Source organism: Adelges cooleyi, unplaced genomic scaffold (genome assembly GCF_023614345.1).
Source record: "Adelges cooleyi isolate 19-005CV unplaced genomic scaffold, UGA_ACOO_1.1 ACOO_flye_CR_arks_rails_tigmint_CR_PRNA_23, whole genome shotgun sequence".
In the NCBI taxonomy this organism is placed as follows: domain Eukaryota; kingdom Metazoa; phylum Arthropoda; class Insecta; order Hemiptera; family Adelgidae; genus Adelges; species Adelges cooleyi.
In genome coordinates, this window is record NW_026095893.1 from 17,401,468 (window position 1) to 17,418,981 (window position 17,514).

A 17,514-nucleotide genomic window follows, 5' to 3' on the forward strand; every position below is an offset into this window, starting at 1 on the left:
AAACTCTTTTTAGGAAAATTCTATTTCAAAAATTAAAATTGATACATTTTTTTTGGAAAACTTATAAGAAAATTATTCGAACTAAATTTCATTTTTTGAAAAATAAGACTGTAAATATGTTAAGTGAAGGTGTTTTGATATTCAAACGGAGCAATGAACATAAAATGTGCAATATCTTGCCAAACTATTTAATAAGGTATCAAAACAAAAATCCCAAGCTTAGGAGGTCCATTTGGGTTTGTAGCCAGAATTAAATATGTATAGTCCTAAAAAAAACTGATAGACACTAACAAAATCCCACGGGAACTGTTTTTGGATGGCGGCTAGTACGCGTGACGACATATCATTTGAGTCATTAAAGGACAACGTCTATTCAAAAAGAGCACCTGGGATGTTATTGCTGGCGTCCATCACATTACACCATATACTGTGGCCAGTAGTGTATGGACTACATTTAATAACTCCCCTTCGAATAGATAAAAGGAAAAAAAATCACTGCTAATTTATTCGAATAAAATAAAAATTATAAAAAAAAATGTATAAAAAAAAATCTGTAGACATAATTATTTTTTTTAATATGGAAAAACTCAACAACTATTAAATTTTGATTTTGATGGATATTATTGGGTTTAATGAAATTTAGTATACGGTCTATTATATAAGTACTGAATTTAAACAAAATTAAAAAAAAAGTCTATTTTTAAGGATATAAATTAAACCCTCTTCCTACCCCACCTCTCAAGTTAACGCTAAAATTGAAGACTGATACTAAATCAGCGACCCAAAAAAACATACTTTCTGAAGTCTTATATATTAAAAGTAGAAAGATATTAATTTTTAAAAATAGTTTTCTAATTATTAAATAATTAAGTTATTGGTTTAACGTAAGATACTCAATTTTTCTTAAAATAATTATAATTTTGTAGTTATTTTTTTTTTGAAAATTTTTTTGTTTAATATTTTACAATATAATAAAGTTATTGAAATTATTTACTAATTTTAGTATTTTTCAGAGATCTATCCACTTTAGAGATTTAAATAGATTTGCCAGTATTTAAAATAACTCTAAACACCTTTTTTAACTCTCATTAAAAAAAAATTGCGTTTCACATATAATGTATATTCATAGTCCATATTTTATTATTTCACCAAATTGTCTTAAGATTAAAAGAACATTTTTGTGATGACGTATACTAATTTTACCAGACGGGTCTGAGGTCATTGATTTCTTTATCATATATAATATGTAATGTGTTAAGTATACAGCTGTAACAATTAGTCAACACCTTAATATATTTTTTTGTTTTGCGATACTTGAGACAGCATTGTCACACGTGTTTCGCGAGCACGAAGGTCATTTTAATTGAATAGCCAAATATACATTATATGCAAACAGTAAGCGTTCAAAACTAATATCAAACCATAAGAAAGAACTTTTATTAAATAGCTCTAGTTTGCCAGGGTTTAATTCGAAGTGTAAATAATAATCAGTGACTGAAATAGAAGTAACAATTTACTAAAACATGAAAAACAAGTAAAGCAAATTTGTTTTTTCATACTTTGGTCATTTATAAAAATCAATAACTACACAATTAACAAAGGATTAAAAAATCCCCAACAACTTCATATTGATATCAAGCTGACAACAAAAACAAACGGGGTTTTGTCTCTTCTTAACCCTTTTGAGTAATCTTAAACTTTATTTTTAAGACTGATCGATGAGGACTTTTGGAATTTCATTAGAAGGTCTAAAGGTAAATTCCGGATCAGTTGTTGGTTTCTTTTGTCAAAAAAAAAAAAACAATTTCTAATGTTCTTAAGCAAGAATAGAAGCCATCAGAGATCAACATCAGAGTTGGGCAACATTTAATTAAAAAAAAAAAAAAAATTATACCTTATTGATTGAAATAAAAAATATATAATTTCGCGTTAGATCAATCAATACCAAAAAAAACCTGTTCGAACATTCCGGACAAGTTGTTTAATAAATTAAAAAAAAAAATGTTAATAATACGAACTATCCCAATTGATACGGTTTAGTTTTGCGTAAAGTAAATTTAAAAAATGTGTACACAAAAAACAAAATGTTTGATTTTTTTTTTTTGTTGAAAATTAATTATCGGTATAAACTATAATGAGATATATAATTAAATTCGAGTATGTGCTCAGGCGAATTTATGAATAATATTATTAAGTATTATAAATTTGATTCAAATTTGTGTCAAAAAACAGACAGCATGACCCTAGTGGAAATTGCAGTTTCACCGGTTCTACTCTCTAGGTTAGGTTAGGTTAGTTTAGCTGTGTTTTTACAAATAATTACCATATTACCTCGACCAAGATCCTAAACTTGTTTGGCCAGCCTTAGGTCTGGTGTTTGGCTTCGATTATGTACTCCTGACCCAAGACATCAAAAAACCCAGACAGAAGCGCAAAAAACCCACAGTAAAAATTAACCAAGTGTCAGCGTGTAATATGTTAAAATAAAAAAAACCAGTACAGTGGGGTCGGTGCATAGTGGGGACGGAACATAGTTGGGTCGGGGCATATTGGGGATGGGGAGGTCACAGGTTTACAGGAATTTTTAAATCTGAAAGTGATAAAATCACTTTCGAAAAAACGCTACGATGCAAATCGGTAGTTAGTATTTTCAAGCCAGTACAGTACAAACCAAGCACAGTATAAACCAGCAAAGCTAGAAAGTTTTAAATGAAGGTTCTGTATTTACAAATGAGCATCAAAGCGTTAATTTGAAAGTGATTTTATCCGAGAGGACTAGTACAGTAAAGTATTGGCATAATGTAATCAAAGCAATGAGGAAACGGAGAGGTCACAGGTCTACAAGAATTATTATAAATAAAAGTGATAAAATTGAATAAAATCGCTTTCAAATAAACGCTTTGATGCTCATTTGTAAATACAGAACCTTCATTTAAAACTTTCTAACTTTGCTGCTTTATACTGTGCTTGGTTTGGACTGTACTGGCTTGAAAATACTAACTACCGATTTGCATCGAAGCGTTTTTTCGAAAGTGATTTTATCACTTTCAGATTTAAAAATTCCTGTAAACCTGTGACCTCCCCATCCTCAATATGCCCCGACCCAACTATGTTCCGTCCCCACTATGCACCGACCCCACTGTACTGGTTTTTTTTTTTTTGCAAAAACTTATTGGACCAAATAACACATATACAATGTCTTGTTATATTTTGTTGGAATGGTCGACGATTCATGTTCCAATCGTTTGTACTCCATAGTTTTTAATTATAATCGCTTATTCTCAATAAAATTAATATTTATGTATTATATACTTCCATTAAAGCAATCTCACACAAACTATTTATACTTCATAGATTATATTATTTCAAAGCTATATTATACTTCTATTTTACTAGATTGACAATGTACAAAATAAAATGCAACTAAAAAAACCTTTTTATAGATACTTAAAATGTAAAGGGTGGGATAGTGAAACGAGTTTTACCATTTAAATACATTAGAAAATCGCCGTTTTACTGCCTCATCCTGTATATTAATTTCTTGTTATTTTCTAAAGAAAAATCGATTTTCTTACATTTAAATTAAAATAAATCGTATACTGGTACTGTGATAGAGAAAACAATAAATTTTACCTACATATATTACTTATTAGTTAAATATTACTAACGTGTATAGCCACTAGCGGTCGGCTGTTGCCTGTTATTTAACAATAACCTTTTATGGAGATTTTAAAAATTGTGTTTTTTTAATAATAGCATAGGAGCAGTATCATGATGTTAAATGTTCACGAGATTTGATCTAGCCATAAAATAAAATATTATCATTTATGACTTAATTATTATTAAAACTTATCTTAATAGTAATAGTACATAGTAATAAAATAATGAAATATTTTATACAAAATTAGAGCTACAAGTTGATAAACTAAAAAATTAAAATTAGCACGAAGCAGATTATCTAATATTAGACAATTCAAACAATCAAGCGTGACTCTCTTTAAATGAATAACAGTATAACAATATACAAAACATTAGTTTTCTTTTAAAAAAATTGTGTAATAAAAAATACATGTTGAGGCGGTATACTGCATAAAAACCAACACTTAATCTGAATCCAAAAAACAACAGTCCTCTTGATTATTTGCAGGAAGTTGGACCTTATATACTCACAGTTGACCTTCGGTAAGGTTATATAACGCAGGCTATAAAATAACGAGATAACGACAGTGGTTTTGTCGTATCAGAATCATTAAGTGTCTTAATAAGTACACGGATAGGTTTTTTTCCCAATAAATCGAGTGTCTACTATAATCAGTTACACGATTTTTGTCGCCTGTGATATCATGTAATAAACACAATATTATGATACCGAATATTGGGCCCTAACCTAATCTAACACCGATAGACGTTACCAACTGATAGTTTTTAGTGTCTGTTCGTTTCTCACATCTGGTACACAGGGTTTTTAGTTAAAAAAAAAAAAAAAAAAAATTGAATTTGTGTTAACTTTAAGTAAAAAGTGGTACTTGAGCACAAAACCTAATAGTATCATTCTGCATAGATATACATAAAATTGTTTTAATGATTTGATCAATTTTTTTTAAAGATTTTAGGTGTTTTTGTTAAAATATACGAAATCTGCGAAAACACAGTTTTCCGGCAATTAAAAAAAAACTGTAGTGCCGAATTTTTTTCCCGTTTAATATGTTATGGGTACATAGAGTTCCAACTACTGCCAAATTTTCAACCCAAAATTTTTAAAATTACCGCTAAAAACCCGGAAAAACAAAAAAAATTGTACCCCCCTAGGGGGGTGGGAAATGGGTATAGTTTAAGTTTGACACAACTGACGTGTGCGGGCATACCAAATAATTATTTCTTATACATTTCAACTCGATCTGACTCTTTTTCTCGAAATTATAGCCAGTAAAAGTTCTAACTTAAAAACTCGTACGGTTTTTTTTTTGTTTTTTCAACTTTCGTCTGTGAAGAATTAAACTTTTTCAACTTTTACCCCCCCCCCCCCCCCCAAAGTACCAACTAGATGAAAATTGCGATTTATAGAGTTGCTATTCGAAAGAATTGGTCCAGTATTAAAGAAGTTACAATGTATACAGATAAAAAAAAAACACACATCAGAGTAAAACCAATACCTTCTCGCTTTGCATCGAAGCTAAAACTGTTTTCCTTTACACAACTAAAATTTTACAACATTAAATTCACAACTTATATAAATCCAGTAGTATTATCATTCTAATAAAATCGTATGGGGTTTAGTGGAATAATCGATTATTTTTTCAATCGAATAATGGCCAATTTCGTTCGTCGTAACACTATATAATGCGTTTTTTACTTATTGAATGTTTTTAAAAAAAATAAGTACATTTTTTTTTTTTTAGGGTGGGGAGTTGTTCAGAACATATTACATCTTGTAATTCAATATCGCACGCACTTAAACAACTGTTGATAATATGAAATTTCGCCAAAACAAGAATAAATATCATTTTCACAGGTGTAATTCGATTTGGGTAAAAAGATAACAGAATAAAAAATCTATGTATCGTACAAGCTTTTGCGAGGTGAGGTTTGGGTTAAAAAAAATTACCGCTTAAAAAAACTATATTAAAAAGAAGTTATGTTTATATAAAATCGAGATAAGTCGAATGTATTTTATGAGTATTGTAAAAACTTGAAACAATAAGTTACCCCGTTTAAACTTTTTCACGGGTATGTATTATTGTTTGCATAAATCGTAATAATTATTAAATATAATTTAAAACAGCAGCAGTTTGAGAAGCGATATCAATTTCAATTAGAACAATACAATATTGTTTCAAGTGACTCCAAATAAATTATAACTAACAAATAATATTACTTAAAGTTCTACCGCGAGTACAACGCATAATAGATGAGCATTTTACAATATTTATGAAACGCTAATGCATTAAAGACGTTTTAACGAAAATATCTTTTGAGATCTCACTTATTTAATATTTTAGTTTTAACATAAAATACCTTTTCTTCCTTTTACATTTTATACAAGGAACATTCCTCATACATGTCTTTTATATTAGCTTGTAAAGTACATTTTTGGAGCTCCTGGCAATCCTAATGTCTAAAGATTCCAATGCAGGAAAAACTTCTCAAGGCGATGATGTTGTTTAGAGACCCAATAAACGTCCTATCGTATGAACTGTTTAGACTTAAACGCGACGAGCTTAAAAGTTTTGCAAAAAGAAACAACACGACTTCTTGAAACTGTTGACGAAAATGAAGACTTAGCCATTTACTTAAGCGTTGTCGTTAGTCGGAAATAGCTGGGAATTGCGAGCAAACTATATTAGAAGTATAAGTCAAAGTTTAGATTACTCGCCATTACACCAAGGTGGCATTTCCGAAATGATTTGAACACAATATTATAGAAACGAGTTTGCGTCGGTCGTTGGTGATAACACTTCATATTTACTATAACAACAACCACAGTGGCCACAATAGTAACTTGAGAGTAAATCTGTTTGGAACTATTGTGACTAAACAGATACTTTACCCTCACTACCCTTCTGATGTATTCTTCAATTTATACCAAAACAAATTGCAACGGTTAACGTTGAATCCAAGTAGAAAATTAAATTCACCCTATGAAATTGTATTATGTGTTCGATTTAGCACACAGTAATAGATTTTCATATTGAAAAGCTTACATATTATGGAAGCATGTCAGATCATATAATTGGGAAATTGAGATAAATATTATGTATAGCAATAGACATCTAAAATAGCCTCAAACACATTGTGTATAAATGTCGAAAGCCAGTTACCACATTAGACATGGAAGTTCAACAAAAACTATTTGCCATTGATATGGAGGGTGGTCACGAAGATTTGACATATGATAAGTACATTTTATTAAGGTGTAAAAATTGTGCAGATCCATTGTGACTCACGCTGACCTTTTCCTTTGCAAATATAACTAACCCTATGTTTGCATGGTCGTTTATTCGGCGGAAAGACTGAGCAGATAACGTTATAATATACATATTGTATATTATACGGGACATAAAAAAACTGCGGGTCGGCCTCGGAGGACGGACATTAACAATAACGAAACTGTAAAATACCCTTTGGGTGTACAGGGCGCGAAAGGGTGGGCTCGATGGTTTTAATCACGTTTTTTTTACGACCGTGTGGAAACCCGACTTCGACTGCGGACAAAAGCCGACGAGTTACATTAAACTCGACGGAGACCAACGAGTCGACGCCGCATAATATGCACATATGCAAAACTGCAAAGGTCGTATAAAGCCGTCGTGTCAAAAGGGCGGCGGCGGTCGCCGCTGTAAATGAGTTAACGGAGGTGCATTTCCCATGCGATTCGCGATCACTTTATTATTTTTTTTTCCTTTTTCCACCCCTTTCTCTCCTTCATACCCTCTCCTCGCGTATAGGCCGGCCGGCGGACCGAAAACCGCCGCTACCGTGTAACCCTACTCGCTGCTCTTGTACAGCTCACGGCGGGCAATAATAATAATAATAATATAACGGCGCACAGGGTGTCCGGCTAGACTGGCGCGGGTCGGGGCGGCCCGGCCCGGCCGTATAGGATGTCTGGGTTGTCGCAACCCCCCCCCCCCCCACCATCCTCCTCCATATAGGCCGGTGCATATATGTTTTATGTCATAGGAGCGTTAGCGGCGGGTGCGGCGGCGGGGAGGGGGATAAGTGCAGTCGAGCCGGCCTAAGGGGTGGGGGCTTGTGCGGTACGCGATCCGTCTAGCCGTATCGACCCGGCGAGGATGATGATGATGACGGCCGCCTCTGCTTTGGTGCATTGCGTTCATCACCGGGGACTTCCGGGGTAGCTGCTATAGAGTTGCCGACCGGCACAGCGGGGACGACGAGGTGGCAGCAGACGCACAGACGGGCCGAGAGGGTAGAGAGAATGTTATCAAACGGACACCTACTCCCGGCCCTCCCCCGCCCCCGCGCGTCTCGCCGCTCTTATGCACACCACGGTTTTTACTGTCGAGTGCATTCGAGCCGCCGCCGCCGCTACCGTTGCCGACCAGGGGTATTCCGGGTAGGCTTGTTGGGGGCCTCGGCGGCCGACGGGATCAAAACCGAACGCCCCCGCCGTACCGTTGCAGACTGCACATTGCACACACACACACACCTCGCAACCCTTCCCCCACCCCCGGTCACTTGCACGCGTCGAGGGTAACGACCGCCGACACGCGAAACGAGACGACGGCGGCAGGAACAATACATAAAATATTTCATCCGTCCCGCGCGTATATTACTTTACAGTTATTTGATGTCCTGTACCATTCGTCTACCGCGGGACAAGACCCGCCCAATTAACACCTTTGCACGGTCCAGGAGCTGCCCGACTTGGGTGTTTTTTTATTAATTAAAAAGATAATCACAAGGAAATTACTTCATTAAATTTGCAGAATTACAAATTCAATTGGCTACAATTATCATTATCACAAGAAAATGTATACTTAAAAATGTCTTTTTTTCCAAATAAATGAATATGTGAAAAACTATCCGTTTAGTACGGAAATTTTTCACGACTTATTTCGAACCGATTTTTGATTAGCTCTCGAATGCAATTTCCCAAAAACCTATAAGAGGAGACCAATCTAATTGTTGATCCAGCAAGCAATAAATAAACTTAAAAATACATATAGCAATATATTAGGAATCGAAAGCTGAAAATTAACAATTTTCGAATAAATTTAAAAATTCTACATTAAGATTTCGAATGAGCGAGTAAGCCAAGTATACGATAACGGTAAACATCTTGGAAAATTGTTACCCAAAACATAACTGTCGTTTGAGTGAAAATAAAAATTATCAGTTTTCTCCAAATTTGTATAAAAAAAAAAGGAACCTTTGACAAAATGACCAGACTTCGTTTTTTTCTTCGTATTTAGAAAAAAACCCAACCTTTGACGACGTTACTTCGTTCAAACATTTTACAAAGTGTTGTCGAGTACATATTTTACATTACAGAATTTATACGGTATTTTATTTCTAGTCGTACCTTAAAAACCTGATTTTCCAAAATAGTACAAACTTGAATTTTAAACGGGTTTTTTTTAAAGGGGAGGGGGAACAAATAGTTGTAGTTTGTGCACAGAACAAAAAAAAATTGAAACCATCGAAATTAACTAACGGTCTTCAATAATATAATTGGAATTTTTCAAAATCAAGTTTTGTGATGCAAAGCGATATTTCCGCGGCCAGTCAAAATAATTTCTGACTGGGAAATCACTTATTTTTTCTAAATAGCTTATTGGACAAATTTTGAAAGTTTATCCGATTATTTATTTTTTTTTTCATCAAGTCCAGCATTGGAAACACAACAACACAGATAAAACATTGAGCCTTTCGACTCACCACAGCCAACCGGCTATATCAATAAAAAATAACTGTTTTGTGGTCACATCAAAACCGCCGAAAGAGCGCTTATTGTTATTTTAAGTAAACTCAAAGTTTACAAAGGCTTTATTGGTGTCGTGATAGACATACATATACATATTATTTGGGGGGGGGAGGGGGTGGTGTTTCCCGGCAGCAAATTTCGCAAGAATACAAAGTTATAATAACACAAAGTACGCCCTGAACAAAAAAAAAAAATTATTCCCAAGTCGGTGAATTTATTTGAAGGAAGCAAAGCGCGATAGTGCGGCGCCGAAAAAAGTGTTTCAGAAAAACCGTTTCAGTTTTGACATTTCAACTTTTGCTGCCGGACAAAAACCCTTTTTAAAGCTCAACGTCTTGGCCGTGTGTTCTCCTTCGGGTGGACCGTTACATAAAACAAAGGATTATCATCGGCCGTTTACACACACACAAGCTAGGCCGAAACGAACCATTCCGTCTGACTTATTCGGTTGGACTTAAGAACTCGGGTATTGTTGTACAGGTACTATTAGGAGGGTTAAGCCGGCGATTTCCGTGCCCAAAGGTCAAAAGGCCCCGCCCAAGGTGTATAAACACAAGACTAGAGAACTTGTGTACACATAATAATACAACCCGCACACAATACCCGAGGCGGGCCCGAAGGAAATACAAGGAAGTGGTGTAATCCGTTCTGGACGACTTGACTTAACTCGGTCCATATATTTTGAATGCTCCGTTAGTGTTTATACATGCACATACTCAAATAGCGCACCTACCTATGAACTAAACAAACAGTCTAAACACCTTAGGAAGACGACGGTATAGTGTTTAATGTGATTATATTGCGAGGAGGTCCAAAACACGGTAAAGAAACACTAATTACACAATACAGAATACGGACAAAGATTGGGTCAAAAAGTATGCGAGGCGACTTACTTGGAGACAAAAATATAGAGAAAGAGACGAACTTGGAAAATTGTTTTTTTTTATATAAATGGAAAAAGCGTACACGGCAGACAGAATTGGGCAAAATTTAATTGATTATTTTCATTTTTTATTATATTCTTTTTTCGAATATTTTCCATTTAAAATAACATTATTCGATGGCGGTTTTCATAAGACAAAAATAAAATCCCAATATTTTTTTTATTCGAAAAATTACTCAAAAAATAACATTAAGTTTGTTGAGTTTAAATTATTTTAATTATGAAAAGTTAATGAAATAAATATAAGTCTCCCGTTTAAGTTTCAAAGCTGATGAGCCCGAGTTAGATTGGGTAAACTTTTGAATCCTCAGTTTTTCTTTTGAAGGCTTGAAGATTTTAGTGTTATTTTATAACATTAGACAGTATTCAACATTTTATCTTTTTTTTTTCTGAATTCCAGAACAAAAAATTATAAAACCGAAACGGCAGCGTACATAGTTTTATTTTACTATTTAAAGTAAGAATGATTTACTAATTTAAATAATGTCTAACTCTGTTTGCACAGATATTATTTTGTCATTTTGTATATTTAATAAATAAATAAAAAAAAAATAATCTGTAATAGAACTTGCGGTTTATTGACAAAACCATTTCAAGTAATTTTGGTGTAAAAAAAACATTTACACCGTTGAATTTTGTTGCCATTGCAAATCGTCTTGACCGAGTCAAGCCATATAAATTACCACGAGTTATGTTAAGTCAAGACTACCGCAAAAAACACACTTGGGTAGGTCAAATGCAATTTTTAAGTGCGCACTAAATCTTTTGTTTTCTTGGCGATAAAAATAAAAGTTTAAGTATTAAGGGAAAAGCCACTTACTGAAATCGATGAGCAGTCGACCGTACCCCTGTCTCTGGTACGGTGGCAGCGTTAGGATACAGCTCACGTTGAAGTTCAAAAATGAATTTTTCTCCTGTAAAATTAGAAAAAAGTTAATCATTTTCATTGCGATGGAATAGTACAACTAAAATAGTACCAACAAGCTGTTACTAATCTATCCGATGGTTGCATAAATAATTTATTTTGGTAGGAAGCTCAATGCAATGTATAGCTTCTTTAAACTGTATTTATAATTTTCTACTATAATAATCAGTAGAGTAACTACATCCGCCCGTTTACACTACATCTCCTCACTATTTCTAACTATTAATAAGATCACACTAGTCTTAATAACTCTAATAGTCACCCACAACACATCACTATCCATATCTAAGATAACTGGAATACTAGCTTATTACAAAAAAAAAAAGTGTATTATTTCCTTATGTTAAAAATTAATTGAATGAATGATAATTTAATTCCAAAGTGAACATATAAATTTCGGTTCCAACAACCTAACCGGATCCACAAGGACAAACCCTTTTAATGTTATTAACTAATAGCTATGCTAAGTATTCTCCCAGCACTTGCAGAACGAACTTAAACTACTATCTATTTCCTTCAAATGGAGCCAAAGAGACTATATATTTTTCTGTAAATCTTTCGAACCGTCGTGCATACATTAGAAGACCGAATCGAAGAATACAACAAAAAGTATCGAGAAACTACATTAATTATTGTAATGCATTTTTGTTTAACTTTAACGACCAGACTATAATATAGTGGTAGCATTTCAGCGACCGTCGCATTCCATCAGCAAAACTGCTCCGGAGAGTATGGCAAAAGCATCTTATTTATTTTGCACGCATGTATACTTGCGGTAAGAAAATAAAAGAATGGCTTTTATACTAGCCATGGTATTATAAACATAATATACTGCTATGGTAGTCACCGTTATTTCGTCACCGCCGTCAAATAACATATTAAATAATACAACCGGGTACCTACTGAGTCTGTGAGTCGTTGCATTATTTGTAGGGCGACCAGTCAATAAAATAAAAAAAAAATTGCTAAGGGGTACCGTCTTTTGAATATTTAAAATATATACTTCAGCATTAAAGCCACTACCCAGTCGCTATAATATAACATCCACCCAGTTTGGCCATAAGAGTGAGGCTCGGTATCGTTTTGAAAAACCTAAAAGATAAATTTCCAAGTTCGGAAGTACCGACGACGGATTTATGTTGTACTTAAAACAATATATGTGCTCAAATGCATTACTGTTGTTAAACGCAGGCGAATTTATTGCATATTATTGGTCTAGGAGAACTTTGACCGTTTCAACGGTTCTTGTGTTTTAGTTTAGGTTCGAAATTTGATGTATTTATTTTATAAAGATATTAATCAATAAACAATGTTATCCCCTTACGCTGCTATCTTGTGAATTAATAATGTAATAAAGTAGGTGTATGCAATAACCTAGTTTATTACTATCTTTACGTTTTGGTGTTGTCAATTAAAAATTTAAAATAATTTCATAAGGCACGTACGGCATTTATTGAATAGTAACAATGCAAAAAATTACAATAAAAAATACTAATTTGTTAAAATAAAACAGTATTTCTTAAATTTTAATATTTATCAAAAAAAAAAATCTTGCTAAAACAAATAAAAAATTTAATACATCTACCAGAGCGTATTAGCGGTTCGTCAAATGATTATTTTTACCATAATTTTTTTATTATTAATATTTATTTAACATACTCAATATTTGTTTTCAAACTGTTAATATACTAAAAGCGGGTAATTTTAACAAAAAATAATTTAGCTAAATAAAGTGAGAAAAGAAACCACTACTGTGAAAAAGTGATTTTCAGTTGCAGAAAAAAAATACTATATTAGCGAGAGACGCTACCAGTCCTGTGATAAGAATGTCGAATGATAAGGAGAAATCAGCTGATAATAGATATGACAAGAAAGTGATAACAAATAGTGCGTATCAGCTGATAAGATAATTTGCATCTAAATCTTTTTTTTTTAATTTTTAAATATAAAAAAAAACAGCTATAATAACTAGTCAGATAATAAAAGCAAACAATTATTATTCTTAGCTTAATTCTGAGCAAACTGGCCAATCTAGACATATCAAGTTCAAAAATCAAGTTACTCGTTTTAATTATTCGGGTTATTTGTTTCGTTTATCTAATAATTGTTTTTTGGTTGTAAATCATAGTTAATACCGCTTGTTTTTGACAGTTCTTTGTGGCAACTATAAATTATGAAAATGTAATAAATTTTGTTTTATGGTTCAAAATTATATGCATAACGATGACTATCAACAATCGGCTTTGGTTTTAAAGATTATTTCGGCTAATTAACTCTAGTGTATCGTAATACCTGACCGGTGTTAAACCTTGCACACTAAGCTTATTCCATAAAAAAAAAAAATAATTGATGCATCCGTTTGTTTTGATTAATTATTTATACACTACACATTGAAATAGTGGTAGACCTTGGCGCCAAAAACAAAAACAGTTAGTCAAAAATACCAATTTGGCCTAACTTATAACAGGTCGAGTGTAATAAAATATATCAAGTATATGCAGTAATTGTTTTGAAAAATAAATCGTGGAAAAATCAAGAAATACAAAGTTTCAGGACTTATAGTCTAAAAATTAGAGTTTAAGACACAAGACAGATCTAGTGTGTCCTTATCAGGCTTGCAACTTCACTACAAATCTGTAGTAAAATGTTAGCAATTGTTTTTCTTTGCATTTTTAGCGAAAAATGAAATATTATTATATTTTCATTATTAAAATTTAGTCACCGTGACCTAACCTGACCGTCGGCAGTAATGCATAGGTACATTGGATTTTTTTTTCTACACCGAATAACAGCGATAGTAACAGTAATAACAATAATAATATTATTTATTATTATTGTTATTATGCACAGGTGAATCAAACACTGCGGGCTTTGGACACTGTTGTGTCGAGCCAACGCGTACAAAGAGTTTCATGGCCAGGACAATGTACCTGGCTAATGGATTTTTTCTACCGTAACGTGTCCGTCGGGTGACGTCACAGACCAGCAGATATGTACTAGACCAACATGAAACACATTATCGAGATTCTGGCTATACGCCGAGGAACCGGCATCGGTATTATATACTGTTTGGATGTGACTCCACAGGCCCGACAAACGATATTGTGTTCTTATTATTATCATCTGAACAAGTAAATGATTACAATAAAAATATCGCCGGACAGCAATAATAATAATAATCGTCCCGTCCGGTGTGTACGTTATATAATATAACATACACAAGTATAAATTATAAATGGTGGGCGCCGATATAGAACATATGTTTTATTAACATGCGCGTTTGGCAATCCGATTGATTTATATTTTAATATATGTTTGCACGACTTGTTGTACGACCGATCCCAAAAAAGGCGTTCGTTCGACCGTTAAATTTAAGTATAATCGCATTTAACACTAAAACTACATCACATCTGCCGAATATTCATCCGGTCGGAAGGATGGAACGCATTAAGTTCTTCGATTTACAACTAGTATATCTTTATAAAAACAAAATCATTGGTGAACGTCTCGAATCTTGGTCTAGACGTTGAGAGTGGCGGGGGGGGGGGCGTATTTATCAGTACGGCAAAGAGGGTTTTTGCGTTTGAAACTGACTGGTACATAATATTAATTACCCATTAAAAAGCTCCTTGATACTGTACGAATAAAATTACACTTGTTTTAGTGAGATATTGACAAAAATTGCCTTTAATTGCGCCCTAATAAAATATGATAAATACTGACCACCGTTGTGTATGGTAAGTTCAATGGTCACAAACACATATTTTGTTTGCATTTTTACTCTGTAAAAATAGTAAATAATAATAGAGTGCTTAACTATATTAAAAATATGTCTACAAGAACTACTCTAACCTACCTCCCCCGTAAGACCTATCTTGTCGTGGTGGCGGGGGCTTAATTGAGTCCGTGCTTAGCGGTCCCAGGTACTAGAGCTGATCCTTACTTTAATTAGTCGGTGTCGCAGGTTTGGTTTACTTGCTAGCACTTAGTCAACGGACCAGGAAAAGAAGACTCCTTAAAAACCCAACCTCGAGAAGGACACTCTAAACCAACTGGTTAGGTTTCCTGACAAAATTTGGCGGCCAAACTATCGTTTCTAACGATCTCCTGGTCTGGTTACATGCAACTCAATCTAATCTTAAAACGGTACCTCCTCCTTCCGGGGCCACTAGACAAAAAAGCTCCAACGTTAATACCTAATATCTTAATAATAATTAACTACTGTAACTCATATCTACTATACCTTTTATTTTATGTTATCTAATTATCATAACTATATAGTATATGGTAGTATATATGCATGTAACGACAAACCATACGAATAAATAAATAACTCTAACCCTAGAAGCGGCCTATGACAAATGGGAGCTGTAGATTTGCTGACTTACTTTACTAAAACGATAGGGAAAAAAACATAATATTTTTGTTTTATAAACCAACCAAGGGGGCTATTGTTTACACAACTTCCCCTTGACGAGATAATACAACCTAGTTACAGACAATCGTCACGTGTATGTACAAACTTCCAACGGGGAAGTCATTCGATTATGGCAAGCGATTACCGAGCGAGATGACATTGGGAGAGTGATAACGACCCGAAAGGATTTACCAAAGTACATTACAAAGTTTTGTCATTTTCTCTCCTCCCCCCCTCCTTCACCGGCTTTTGAAAAACTTGACAAACAAAATGCGTCATACCCCGAGTAGATTCGGCCACCATTATTCGAATAATATTATTTTATTTGAACATTATCGAATGCAAATATTATTATTACATTTTTACTTTATCCGGGCTGTAAAAAAGATATGTGTGTGTGTGTGTATGTAAGAGCTACATATATACACTAACCACAGGCGTCTCCGGTTCAAATATAAATAATTACACGGGGCCCCATTCGTATTTGTTGGTTAAGCGAAAAGAACCGCTCGTGTAACGACCGCGTTTAATATTCTACAGGCGTCTGTGTGGCGGGCGAGCAGAAGTAAGAAGTAGTCAGGAGAATCCAAGGATTTTTAACGGAATACCGAGAAAAATCATTTTTCCAACCGATCCGTCTCGTGAGAACGTTCATTAAAAAATTAACGTCTTCTTAATGATCAAACGTAGAGAGGTACTCGTTGTGCTCCGAGGGTAACCATATTACACATAAGACATTATAGTCCGAGTGTTTAACAGCTATTTGTTCGCGATCCCCAAACACAACTGGATCGATTATAACAACGCGTCACGCGCTTAACGGGTGGGGGGGGGGGTAGGTGGCCCCGACGGGGGGGATCGGGGCCACGCCCTCCGTTTCCAAAACGAAATGATGTAATAAATTATAAATACATAATATCCTACATCGTTTTAATAGGTATAACGTACGACGTCTGATGATAATAATAACAATATAATATGTAAGAATTCAGTACAGTCCAAACTAAACCGCAAGAGACCACAATTTGTAAGGTATGGTCCAGTCGTTGATCTATGTATTTAAATTTCAATGTCTGGGCCCACAACTGGACTCGAGAACAACTGAGAGTATAAGTTCCTAGGAGGAATTTTCGTCGTTTTCTACCTACATAATATGTCTCCAAAAAGTGAACAGAGCATAGGCTGAAAATTCCAGTCGGTCGAACGTTATGATTTTTTTTTTTTATAAAAGTTTTTTATCGACATGATCGACGCGAGTCGAAATTTATGCTGAAAGGTTTTTAGAGGTTGACATACGAAATGCGTGTCAGGATCATAATCGCGAGTTTGACTGAAGAGCGATGCTAGCAAAACCCTATTATTAAAAACAATGCCTTTGTGTTATTTTATATTATTTGTCTTATGGCAGGAAAAATAAGGCTACCGACCAGTTTACGTTTGAATATAAACAGGGATTGTTGTGAGAACGGTCGAACGATTTAGTAAAAAACCGAGTACACCACGCTATAATACTACTTGCAGTACTTGATGAGAGGTTTTGGAATTGCCATCAACAGTAAATCATTACACCGCATTTTGAATTCGTCGACTGCTTTGATACGTTCACAAAATAAGTTTCAAATATTTTTTTGAACAAAAATTACAATTATTAGTGGGAAATAACAAATTAAGATAGTCAGTGATTTTACCGATGACAGTTTTGATGAAGTAGTAGAAAAGGGGAAACAATACCTGAAAAAAGTTTGAACTAAATTCCAAAAACGTTACCAGACTCATTTTTG

The 17,514-nt window shown here is 34.0% G+C and overlaps 1 protein-coding gene across 2 annotated transcripts in view; it reads right to left on the reverse strand.

Moving 5' to 3' along the window:
• The window catches only part of LOC126835577 (histone acetyltransferase KAT7), a 59,612-nt gene that overhangs the window by 23,475 nt on the left and 18,623 nt on the right, over positions 1-17,514 (reverse strand). For both annotated transcript variants that reach the window (XR_007685224.1, XM_050568249.1), the window contains exon 7: positions 11,212-11,305. Coding sequence is in view for 1 of the 2 variants with exons in the window: in XM_050568249.1 (XP_050424206.1) it covers positions 11,212-11,305 (94 nt within the window). In the remaining variant the exon portion in view is untranslated. The remainder of the gene's footprint in view (positions 1-11,211; positions 11,306-17,514) is intronic.